This window comes from Scyliorhinus canicula, unplaced genomic scaffold (assembly GCF_902713615.1).
Source record: "Scyliorhinus canicula unplaced genomic scaffold, sScyCan1.1, whole genome shotgun sequence".
Classification (NCBI taxonomy): Eukaryota; Metazoa; Chordata; class Chondrichthyes; order Carcharhiniformes; family Scyliorhinidae; genus Scyliorhinus; species Scyliorhinus canicula.
This window is the reverse complement of record NW_024055730.1, coordinates 1,359,015-1,371,912: the sequence shown is the minus strand read 5'-3', so window position 1 is coordinate 1,371,912 and position 12,898 is coordinate 1,359,015. Positions and strand designations below refer to the sequence as shown.

Below are 12,898 nucleotides of genomic sequence, written 5' to 3'. Positions count from 1 at the left end.
CAATTTCCTCCCACAAGTCCCGATATATCTGCCTGTTACATCTGGATTTGACTTTCTGAATGTTCTCTCTGTGTACCGAAACATGTGGCGACTTCCAAAGTAACCTCATCGCAGTGTTAATGTGCGCCTGCTTGTGACATTATTATTATGACTGGTATCTATTCTACTTCTTACAGTGAACATCGTTACAATCGCAATCCTCTCTTTCAAAAATTGTGGCCTCTCCAAATGCATCACCCTCTATCTGGTGGCTATGGCGGCAGCCGATCTCATGGTTATTGTCTGGAATGTAATCTTACATCGCATTGCTACAATATATTGGAATAACACATTCCTGCTCCACACTCCCGTTTGCAGATTCATTCTCTTCATGTCTCCCGCTGCAATCGACATTTCTGCTTGGTTGACTGTCTCTTTTACCTTTGATCGCCTGGTGGCCATTTGCTGTCAGAAGCTGAAAACCAAATACTGCACCGAGAAAACTGCTATTGTTGTCATCACCACTGTGAGCTCGCTGCTCTGCTTGAAGAACATTCCCTGGCCCTTCCTGTATTCCTCTTATTACAACAGGATGCAGTTAGGGTGCATGCTGTCCACAAATTTTTTCTTTGATCCGATTTGGATAGCATATTCTTGGTTTGAGCAGCTGCTAACCCCAGTGATTCCATTCTTTCTGATTTTGTTATTTAATGTTGTCACCATCAGACGCATCTTAATAGCCAGTCGCGGCCGAATGAGCCTCCGGAAGCGCAGCAGTGACAGGGATGAAAAGGATGCTGAGCTGATGAACCGGAGACGATCCATTGTTTTACTCTTTGCAATATCCAGTAGTTTTATCCTACTCTGGATAACGACAGTTATATATTTCATATACGTTAGAATTACGGTGGCCTTCATGAGAAGATACCAATATACTCCCTTTCCTGACTTTCAAGAGGCTGGGAATATGCTGCAGCTTCTGAGCTCCTGCACCAACACAGCTATTTACACAATAACCCAGAGAAAATTCAGAAACCTGCTGCTCAGTTCGATCAAATATCCCTTTACACTGTTAGGGAAATTAGTGAAATTTGGAGGAAAACATTACTGAAGACGGGACTCCCATTCTCCTTGTCCCATTTCAAGTTGATTACAATTATCACCCAATATTACTAAATCCAATCAGCAGATCAAGTAATTTTTACTTTTAGAACCAGCTATTTGTTGTAAAATTAACCAGCAGTAAATTGACCAACATCTGCAATCCAATGACAGCACGGGATTTACTCGGAGCAGCACAGTAGCATGGTGGTTAAAAGCTTCACAGCTCCAAGGTCCCAGGTTCGATTCCCGGCTGGGTCACTGTCTGTGCGGAGTCTGCACGTCCTCCCCGTGTGTGCGTGGGTTTCCTCCGGGTGCTCCGGTTTCCTCCCACGGTCCAAAGATGTGCGGGTTAGGTGGATTGGCCATGCTAAATTGCCCGTAGTGTCCTAAAAAGTAAGGTTAAAGGGGGGTTGTTGGGTTACGGGTATAGGGTGGATACGTGGGTTTCAGTAGGGTGATAATTGCTCGGCACAACATCGAGGGCCGAAGGGCCTTTTCTGTGCTGTACTGTTCTATGTTCTATGAAAATACATACATTTGGCGTAGCACACTAAAATATTGTAATCTGTTAATTTGTCAAATTACTTCACAACACTGATAGAAACGTAAAAATAAAATGGGTCCAATTGTATACTGATGCTTATTTCCACCGAAACATTCGACTGATTAATCCCAGTTTATGGCGCATTTTTCCGTAATCCTCTTCACTTATTTATGAGTTTACTAAAAAAAATACTCATTCAAAATCTGTAATAATTTAAGAAATGTCAGAGAATTATAAACGAAAAATGATTGATTGTCGTGATAATATGCTTAAACTTCGAACAGTTTTTTTATCGATCTGCAACAATGTGTATTACATTTGAATCAAGGTATTATTCAAATAAGAGAAGTAAACAGCGAAGGAGGAAGTTCAGAGGAGCAGTTCAAGCTGGCATGCTGCCGTGTATGTGGGCTGATTTAGAATATGGTTTGAGATGCCAGAAGCCGGGCGGACAGTAGAGATGTAATTGAATCATTGTCGCATTGTGCTGCAGGATGAAAACGTGATGGAGATGGACATGGGTGAAGAGTGCTGAACTCCCACGTGGTTAACGCTGTGGGCCATCATTTTAATAGCGTCAGTGGGAGGGAAACAATATGTTGAACTGGAACGACGATGGTCAATATCGAATAGGAATTGTTATAGAGATACGTGATTAGGTGGAGGCAAAGCTGCACGTTCCGAGAGGAGCTTGCAAAATGGTACGGTGAAGGGAAGAAAATGAGATGGATGCTGCATGATGAGTGGAGGAATGACAGTGGAGGTATGGAGGTGGTTATTGAATTGGCAGCAGGGGTGGAAACGTGGGTAATGAAGGCAATGAAACGGCGTGGCTATAATTGCGCATATCCGAGTTGCAAAGGTTTGGTAGCCGTATGGGAACGGATTACTACATTGCTGTATGGAGAATGTGCAAGTATGGGTGTGGACAGGGGAGTGATATTAGGAGCAGTGGAGTGGAAAGCTTTGGTGAAATGTTTTTGGACAGGATGGATGATTATTTGGAAATGTTAATAGACTACTTGAAGTTAAAATGTGTGGGTAGGTATGGAGCAAAACTGACGATGATGAGGTGCTGTGTGAAGATATGTAGGAGAGAAGGTGTGTGACAACAGAAGGTCAAACAGTGAAAGATTTTGTACAGGACCATGTTAGGACGGATTGGATACATTGCGCTTGGAGTGTATGGATGAGAGTGGACTTTTGGAGTGGGGAATAAACGCCGCAGAAGTATTTAAGGATTTGGAGGAGTACGTATTGAGGTGGTTTACGTGTGTGTGAATGTTGGTTGAGGGGGCAGGTACAGAGTGGTAGGTGTACTTATGGAGGTGGTATATGTGTTGTTTGGGAAAGCAGGGTGCAGGTATTGACGGGGTGGGGTGAACGTATCGAGGACGTATAGGAGTGACCAAAAGTTGTTTGGAGAATCAGGTCGCAGGTACAGACAGATGTGTGTCCGTAAAGACGTGGTATAGGAGTGAGTGAAAGTTGATTGGAGGAGATGCGAGCATGTACCGACGAGGTGTGTACGTATAGTGTTTTCAGAGGAGTGAGTGAAAGTTGTTTGGGAAAGCAGGGTGCATTTACAGACGAAGTATGTACGTATAGAGGTGTTATAGGAGTGATGGAATGTTGTTAGTAGAAGCAAGGTGCAGGTACAGAGGAGGGGGTCGGTATACGTATACAGGTGGTACAGGCGTGAGTGACACTTATTTGCAGAACCATTCTGCAGGTACAGAAGGGGGTGGGGTGTTCGTATAGAGGTAATATAGAAGTGACTGATAGTTGTTTGGTGAAGCAGGGACCAGGGACAGACGGGGTGTTTAGATACATATAGAATATATAGAAGATAGCAGCAGGAGGAGACCTTTTGGCCCTTCAAGTCTGCTGCGCCATTCATCACGATCATGGCTGATCATCCAACTCAACAGCCTAATCCTGCTTTCTCCCCATAGACTTTGATCACATTCTCCCCAAGTGCTATATCCAGCCGCCTCTTAAATGTATTCAAAGTTGGGCGGCACGGTGGCACAGTGGTTAGCATTGCTGCCTACGGCGCTGAGGACCCGGGTTCGAATCCCGGCCCTGGGTCACTGTCTGTGAGGAGTTTGCACATTCTCCCCGTGTCTTCACCCCCACAACCCAAAGATGTGCAGGTTAGGTGGATTGGCCATGTTAAATTGCCCCTTAATTGGAAAAAATGAATTGGATATTCTAAATTTATAAAGAAAAAAAAAAATGGATTCAAAGTTAGTGCAGCAAGGTGGCCTAGTGGTTAGCACAGCTGCCTTACGGCGCTGAGGTCCGAGGTTCGATCCCGACTCTGGGTCACTGTCCGTGTGGAGTTTGCACATTCTCCCTGTGGGTGCGTGGGTTTCGCCCCAATAACCCAAAAATGTGCAGAGTAGGTGGATTAGCCACACTAAATTGCCCCTTATTGGAAAAAATAATTGGGTAATCTAAATTTATTTTTAAAAAGAACATATTCAAAGCTTTAGCATCAATCTGTTACTGTGGCAATGAATTCAACAGGCTCACCACTTTGTCTGAAGAAATGTCTCTTTATCTCTCTCCTAAATGGTTTACTCTGAATCCTCAGGCTGTTACCTCTGGTTCTGGACATACCCATCATTGATAAAATTGTCGTTGCATCTGCCTTGTCTAGTCCTGTTAGAATTTTATAAGTCTCGATGAGATCCCCCCTCATTCTTCTGAACGCCAGCAAGAGAAATCCCAACCTAGTCAATCTTTCCTCATATGACAGTCCCGCCGTCTCTGGGATCAATCTGGTAAAGCTCTCGCTGCAACCCTCGAGAGCAAGAACATCCTTCCTCAGCGACGGAGATAAAAACTGTACACAATACTCCACGTGTGGCCTCACCAAGGCCCTGTACTTTTGCAGCAACACATCCCTGCTTCTATACTCGAAATATTTTGCAGCGAAGGCCAGCGTGCCATTAGCCTTCTTTCCCGCCTGCTGCACCTGCATACTTATCTTCAGCGAATGGTGCACATAAAAACACAGGTCCCACTGCACACGCCCCTCTCCCAACCATTCGGTTAGAAATGTGCCTTTCTGTTTTTGATTCCAAAACGAATAACCTCACACTTATCCAAATTATACTGCGTCTGCCATTGTTTTGCCCACTCGCCCAACCTGTCCAGATATTGCTGTAGGACCCCTGCATCCTCGTTACTATTCACCCTCCCACCTAATTTGGTATCATGTGCAAACTTTGAGCTGTTACATTTTGTTCCCTCATCCAAATCATCAATATGTGTTGTGAATAGCTGGATTCCCAACGCCAATTTGAAACGGACCCTTTAATCCCTACAGTTTGTTTCCTCTCTGCCAACCAGTTTTCTATCCACCTCAATACATATCCTCCAATCCCATGCGCTTTAATTTTGCACAATAATCTCTGATGCGGAACATTGTCAAACGCCTTCTGAAAGTCTAACTATACCACACCGACTGCCTCCCCCTTGTCGACTGTACTGGTTGCCTCTTCAAAGAATTATAACAGATGTATCAAGCATGATTTCCCCTTCTTAAATCCATGCCGACTCTCACTGATCCTGCCACTGCTTTCTAACTATTAAATCCTTGATAATGAATTCAAGCGTTTTTCCCACTACCGATGTTAGTCTTCCTGGCTTATAACTCCCTGTGTTTTCTCTACCTGTCTTTTTGAATATCGGAATTGCGTGAGCTACCCTCCAATCTGCAGGACAGTTCCAGAGTCTATGAAATCCCGGAAGATGACCACCAGTGCATCCACTACTTTCAGAACCACCTCTTTAAAAACTCCGGCATGCAGATTCTCAGGCCCTGGGGATTTATCCGCCTTCAATTCCATCTGTTTTCCCATCACCGTTTCTCTACTAATGTTTATCTCCCTCAGTTCTTCCCTCTCACTAAACCTTTCATTCTCCAACATTTCTGGGATCTGATTTGTGTCCTCATTTGTAAATACACAACCAAATTATGTATGCAATTGCTCAGCCATGTCTTTGTCCCTTATTATGCAATCCCTTTTCTGTCTGTAGTGGGCCTACTTTTCTCTACACCAATCTCTTCCTCTTCACATATCTGTAGAAACCCTTAGCGTCAGTCTTTATGTTCCCTGCAACCTTCCTTTCGTAGTCTACTTTCCCCTTCTTAATCAATCCCTTCGTCCTTGTTTGCTGAATTCTAAACGGCTCCCAATCCTCAGAACTATTCTTTTTCTTGGTCAAACTATCTGCTTTTTCCTTGCATCGGATACTATTTCTAATTTGTTTTGAAAGCCATGGATTGGCCCTCTTACCCCTTTGCTTTTGTGCCGGACAGGATAGAACAGTTGCTGTAGTTCCTCCATGCGTCCCTTGAATGTTTGCCATTGCCGATCCACTGTCAACCATTTACGTAACTCTGCCCAATCTATCGAGTCCAACTCACGCCTCATAGCCTCATAGTTCCCTTTATTAAGATTCAGCACACGAGTCTCCGAATTAACTCCTTCACTCTCCATATTGATAAAAAAAAATTCTATTATATTATGGTCGCTCATCCCAAAGTGGTCTCGTACAGCCAGATTGGCAACGATTTCATTCACATTACACAGTACCCAGTCTAATATGGCCTGCTCTCTAGTCCGTTCCTCCACATATTGGACAAGAAAACCATTCCGTGTACAGTTTAGAAAATCCTCCTCTACGGTATTGTGGCTAATTCCATGTGCCCAATTATGTGAAGATTAAATTCACCCATGATCACCGATATCCCCCCCCCCCCACAAACCCCGGACATCGTTCCAGACCTGCCCAGGTTTAACCGTCCGGTTTGTACAGGTCCCACCTCCACCAAAACCGGTCCCAATTCGCCAGGAATCTGAAATCCTCCCCCGACACCAGCTCTTCAGCCACGTATTCATCCTATATATCCTGTCATTTCAATTCTGACAGCACGTGGCATCGGCAGTAATCCTGAGATCACTACCTTTGAGGTCCGATCTATTTGTGGAATGATCCAGGACAATAGAGATAAACTGGGGCAGTGGGAGCTGTTTGTGGAATGGCCCAGGACATAAGGAGAGGCTGAGACCGTGGGATGTGTTTCTGGAATGATGCAGGACAATAGTGAGAGGCTGGGGCACTGTGATATGTTTGTGGAATGATCGTCGACAATACGGAGAAGTTGTGGAAGTGGGATATGTTTCTCGATTGATCCAGGACAATAAGAATAGGCTGATGCAGTGGGAGCTGTTTGTGGAATGATCCCATACAATAAGCTGAGGCTGGGACAGTGGGATCTGTATGTGGAATGATTCTGGACAATAAGGAGAGGCTGTGGAAGTGGGATCTGTTTCTCGAATGATGCAGGACAATAGGAAGAGGCTGGGGCAGTGGTATCAGTTTGTGGAATGATCCTCGACAAAAAGGAGAGGCTGAGGAATTGGGATCTGTTTCTCGAATGATCCAGGACAATAGAGAGAGAGGCTGGGACAGTGGGGTCTGTTTGTGAAATGATCCTCGACAATAAGGAGAGGCTGTGGAAGTGGGATCTGTTTCTGGATTGATCCAGGACAATAGGGAGAGGCTGGGACAGTGGGATCTGTATGTTGAATGTTCCCCGACAATAAGGAGAGGCTGTGGAATTGGGATCTGTTTCTGGATTGATCCAGGACAATAGGGAGAGGCTGGGACAGTGGGATCTGTTTGTTGAATGTTCCCCGACAATAAGGAGAGGCTGTGCAAGTGGGATCTGTTTCTGGAATAATGCAGGACAATAGGGAGAGGCCGGGACAGTGGGATCTGTTTGTGGATTCATCCTCGACAATAAGGAGAGGCTGTGGAATTGGGATCTGTTTTTCGAATGATGCAGGGCAATAGGAAGAGGCTGGGGCAGTGGGATCTGTTTGTGGAATGATCCTCGACAATAAGGAGAGGCTGTGGAAGTGGGATCTGTTTCTGGATTGATCCAGGATAATAGGGAGAGGCTGGAGCAGTGGAATGATCCTAGACATTATGGAGAGGCTGGGACAGTGGAATGTGTTTGCGGAATGATCCAGGACAATAGGGAAAGGCCGGGACAGTGGGATCTGCTTCGGGATTGACCCAGGACAATAGGGAAAAGCCGGGACCGTACGGTCTGTTTCGGGATTAATCCAGAACTACAGGGAGAGTCTGACGAAGTGGGATCTGTATGTGGAATGATCCAGGACAACAGGGAGAGGGTGCCAAAGTGCGATCAGTTTGTGGAATGTTCTCGGGCAAAGGGGTGACGCTGGGGCATTGGGATTAGTTTAACCATTGACACAGGGCTATGGAGAGAGCGGGGCAGTGAGATTAGTTTCAGGATTGATACAGGGCTATGTGGAGAGAGCGGGGCAGTGGGTTTAGTTTGTGGATTGATGCAGGGCTATCGGGGGAGAGTGGCGCAGTGGGTTTAGTATTGGATTGATACGGGTCTATGGGGAGAGAGCGGGGCACTGGCCTTAGATCTTGGATTGATACAGGGCTATGGGGAGTGAGTGGGGCAGTGGGATTAGTTTGTGGATTGATGCAGGGATATGGGGGAGAGTGGAGCAGCGGTATTAGTTTGGGGATTGATACAGGGCTATGGGGAAAGAGTCGAGCTGTGGGTTTAGTATGTGGATTAATACAGGGCTATCCGGAGGGAGTCGAGCAGTGGGTTTAGTTTGTGGATTGATACAGGGCAATGGGATGGAAGCGGGAAAGTGGGATTAGTTTGGGGATTGAGACAGGGCTATGGGGAGAGCGGAGCAGTGGAACTATTGTGGGGTTAATACAGTGCTCTGGGGTAGAGAAGGCAGTGGGTTTGGTTTGTGGATTGATACAGGGCCATGGGGAGAGCATGGGGCCTTGTGATTAGCTTCGGGATTGCTTCAGGGCTATGGGGAGAGAGTGGGGAAGTGGGCTTAGTTTGGGAACTGATACAGGTCAATGGGGAGGGAGTCAAGAAGTGAGTTTAGTCTGTGGATTGATACAGGGCTATGGGTAGGGAGTCGTGCAGTGAGACTCGTTTGCGGATTGATACAGGGCTATGGGGAGAGCGTGGGGCAGTGGGATAAATTTGTAGATGAATACAGGGTTATGGGGAAACAGGAGTAGTGTGATTAGTGTGGGATTGATACACGGCAGTGAGGAGAGAGCGCGGAAGTGGGATCCGTTTTGGGTCGGGACATGGCTATGGGGAGAGAGTGGGGCAGTGGGATTAGTTTGGAGATTGATACACGGCTATGGGGGGAGAGCGGGACAGTGGGATTAGTTTGGGGTCGGTACAGGGCTGGGGGGAGAGAGTGGGGAAGTGTGATTAGTTTCGGTATTGATACACGGCTATGGGTAGTAGGAGGGGCAGTGGGATTAGTTTGGGGATTGATACAGAGCTATGGAGAGAGAGTGGGGTAGTGGGATAAGGCTGTAGATGAATACAGGGCAATGTGGAAAGAGCGGGGTAGTGCGAATAGTTTGGGATTGATACACGGCTATGGTGATTGAGCGCGGAAGTGGGATCAATTTTGGGTCGGTACAGGGCAATGGGGATAGAGTGGGGCAGTGGGATTAATTTGGGATTGATACACGGTTACGGGGAGAGAGCGGGACATGGATAGAGGGCTATGGGGAGAGAGCGGACAGTGGAATTAATTTTGGGATTGAAACAAAGCTTTGTGAAGAACGCGGCTCCACCTACGCATTGTGGCCCACTCAGGCATTACCTGGATCGCCATGTACCAAAACCATTCACCTTCCACCTTTAACGGCAGGGCACCCACGTTTGCCTCCCGCTCCGCATCATTCAGCAGAAACACCTCACTTTTTCCGACACTCAATATCTAACCCGGAAAGGCCCCAAACCTCTCCAATAATCCCATCATTCTGCCCGTGCTTTCCAATCAATCCGACACCAACAACAGCAGGTAATCGGCGTACAGCGACAACCGATGCTCCATAGTCCTCTCTCTTCCCCTCCCCCACACAGCTGAAACCTGAAGTGCCATTTCCAAGGGCTGAATTGCACCCATCTGGAACGCCAAATACCCTGAGTTCATCTCATTCAGTGGCAAGTTTGATATGAGCGACACAGCCAACAACTGGACCCACACTACAACGCTCAACCCAAACCCAAACCTATGAAAAATTGGGAGCCCGCCTCTGTACCCTCTCAAAAGAACCCACATCCATCTACTTTTCATATACCGTGGGCAGCACGGTAGCATGGTGGTTAGCATAAATGCTTCACAGCTCCAGGGTCACAGGTTCGATTCCGGGCTGGGTCACTGTCTGTGCGGAGTCTGCACGTCCTCCCCGTATGTGCGTGGGTTTCCTCCGGGTGCTCCGGTTTCCTCCCACAGTCCAAAGATGTGCGGGTTAGGTGGATTGGCCATGCTAAATTGCCCGCAGTGTCCTAAAAAGTAAGGTTAAGGGGGGGGGGGGTTTGTTGGGTTACGGGTATAGGGTGGATACGTGGGTTTGAGTAGGGTGATCATGGCTCGGCACAGCATCGAGGGCCGAAGGGTCTGTTCTGTGCTGTACTGTTCTATGTTCTATGTACTTTGGCGACCAGTAATGCTTATAGACTTCCAAGTGTGACCGAGCTAAGGTTCTGTCCATCTGCACAGAACCTGCGAATTTCAAAATCTATGCCATATCCAATGAACGCAAACATGATAGGATAGGAGCTTCAGGGAAGTAGTTACACCAAAGACTGGAGATAGATGGGTAACTGTAAGAGGGACTGGGAAGAAGCAGTCAGTGCAGGGACCCCCTGCGGTCGTTCCCCTGAGTAACAAGTATACCGTTTTGGATACTTGTGGGGGGGACGACTTACCAGGGGTAAGCCATGGGGTACGGGCCTCTGGCACGGAGTCTGTCCCTGTTGCTCAGAAGGGAAGGGGGGAAAGGAGTAGAACATTAGTAATTGGGGACTCAATAGTCAGGGGCACAGATAGGAGATTTTGTGGGAGCGAGAGAGACTCACGTTTGGTATGTTGCCTCCCAGGTGCAAGGGTACGTGATGTCTCGGATCGTGTTTTCCGGGTCCTTAAGGGGGAGGGGGAGCAGCCCCAAGTCGTAGTCCACATTGGCACTAACGACATAGGTAGGAAAGGGGACAAGGATGTCAGGCAGGCCTTTAGGGAGCTAGGATGGAAGCTCAGAGCGAGAACAAACAGAGTTGTTATCTCTGGGTTGTTGCCCGTGCCACGTGATAGTGAGATGAGGAATAGGGAGAGAGAGCAATTAAACACGTGGCTACAGGGATGGTGCAGGCGGGAGGGATTCAGATTTCTGGATAACTGGGGCTCTTTCTGGGGAAGGTGGGACCTCTATAGACAGGATGGTCTACATCTGAACCTGAGGGGCACCAATATCCTGGGGGGGAGATTTGTTAGTACTCTTTGGGGGGGTTTAAACTAATTCAGCAGGGGCATGGGAACCTGGATTGTAGTTTTGGGGTGCGAGAGATTGAGAGTAGAGAGGTCAGGAGCACAGTTTTGACTTCGCAGGAGGGCGGCAGTGTTCAGGTCTGTGGTTTGAAGTGTGTCTATTTCAATGCCAGGAGTATACGAAATAAGGTAGGGGAACTGGCAGCATGGGTTGGTACCTGGGACTTCGATGTTGTGGCCATTTCAGAGACATGGATAGAGCAGGGACAGGAATGGTTGTTGCAGGTTCCGGGGTTTAGGTGCTTTAGTAAGCTCAGAGAAGGGGGCAAAAGAGGGGGAGGTGTGGCGCTGCTAGTCAAGGACAGTATTACGGTGGTAGAAAGGATGCAAGATGGGGACTCTTCTTCCGAGGTAGTATGGGCTGAGGTTAGAAACAGGAAAGGAGAGGTCACCCTGTTGGGAGTTTTCTATAGGCCACCTAATAGTTCTAGAGATGTAGAGGAAAGGATGGCGAAGATGATTCTGGAAAAGAGCGAAAGTAACAGGGTAGTTGTTATGGGAGACTTTAACTTTCCTAATATTGACTGGAAAAGATATAGTTCGAGTACATTGGATGGGTCGTTCTTTGTACAATGTGTGCAGGAGGGTTTTCTGACACAATATGTTGACAGGCCAACAAGAGGTGAGGCCACTTTGGATTTGGTTTTGGGTAATGAACCAGGACAGGTGTTAGATCTGGAGGTAGGTGAACACTTTGGAGACAGTGACCACAATTCGGTGACCTTTACGTTAGTGATGGAAAGGGATAAGTATACCCCGCAGAGCAAGAGTTATAGCTGGGGGAAGGGCAATTATGATGCCATTAGACATGACTTAGGATGTGTTGGTTGGAGAAGTAGGCTGCAAGGGTTGGGCACACTGGATATGTGGAGCTTGTTCAAGGAACAGCTATTGCATGTTCTTGATAAGTACGTACCAGTCAGGCAGGGAGGAAGGGGTCGAGCGAGGGAACCGTGGTTTACCAAAGAAGTGGAATCTCTTGTTAAGAGGAAGAAGGAGGCCTATGTGAAGATGAGGCGTGAAGTTTCAGTTGGGGCACTTGATAGTTACAAGGAAGCGAGGAAGGATCTAAAGAGAGAGCTGAGACGAGCAAGGAGGGGACATGAGAAGTCTTTGGCAGGTAGGATCAAGGAAAACCCAAAAGCTTTCTATAGGTATGTCAGGAATAAAAGAATGACTAGGGTAAGAGTAGGGCCAGTCAAGGACAGTGGTGGGAAGTTGTGTGTGGAGGCTGAGGAGATAAGCGAGATACTAAATGAATACTTTTCGTCAGTATTCACTCAAGAAAAAGATAATATTGTGGAGGAGAATGCTGAGACCCAGGCTATTAGAATAGATGGCATTGAGGTGCGTAGGGAAGACGTGTTGGCAATTCTGGACAAGGTGAAAATAGATAAGTCCCCGGGGCCGGATGGGATTTATCCTAGGATTCTCTGGGAAGCCAGGGAAGAGATTGCTGAGCCTTTGGCTTTGATTTTTAGGTCATCATTGGCTACAGAAATAGTGCCAGAGGACTGGAGGATAGCAAATGTGGTCCCTTTGTTCAAGAAGGGGAGTAGAGATAACCCCGGTAACTATAGGCCGGTGAGCCTAACGTCTGTGGTGGGTAAAGTCTTGGAGAGGATTATAAAAGATACGATTTATAATCATCTAGATAGGAATAATATGATTAGGGATAGTCAGCATGGTTTTGTGAAGGGTAGGTCATGCCTCACAAACCTTATCGAGTTCTTTGAGAAGGTGACTGAACAGGTAGACGAGGGTAGAGCAGTTGATGTGGTGTATATGGATTTCAGTAAAGCGTTTGATAAGGTTCCCCACG

General features: G+C 47.0%; 1 protein-coding gene across 1 annotated transcript; it reads left to right on the top strand.

Moving 5' to 3' along the window:
- Positions 1-253: 253 nt before the first annotated feature.
- Positions 254-1,090, top strand: LOC119960752 (probable G-protein coupled receptor 139). The gene has a single exon (XM_038788362.1). It carries the CDS (start codon positions 254-256, stop codon positions 1,088-1,090), a length of 837 nt encoding a protein of 278 aa, XP_038644290.1.
- Positions 1,091-12,898: the final 11,808 nt, after the last annotated feature.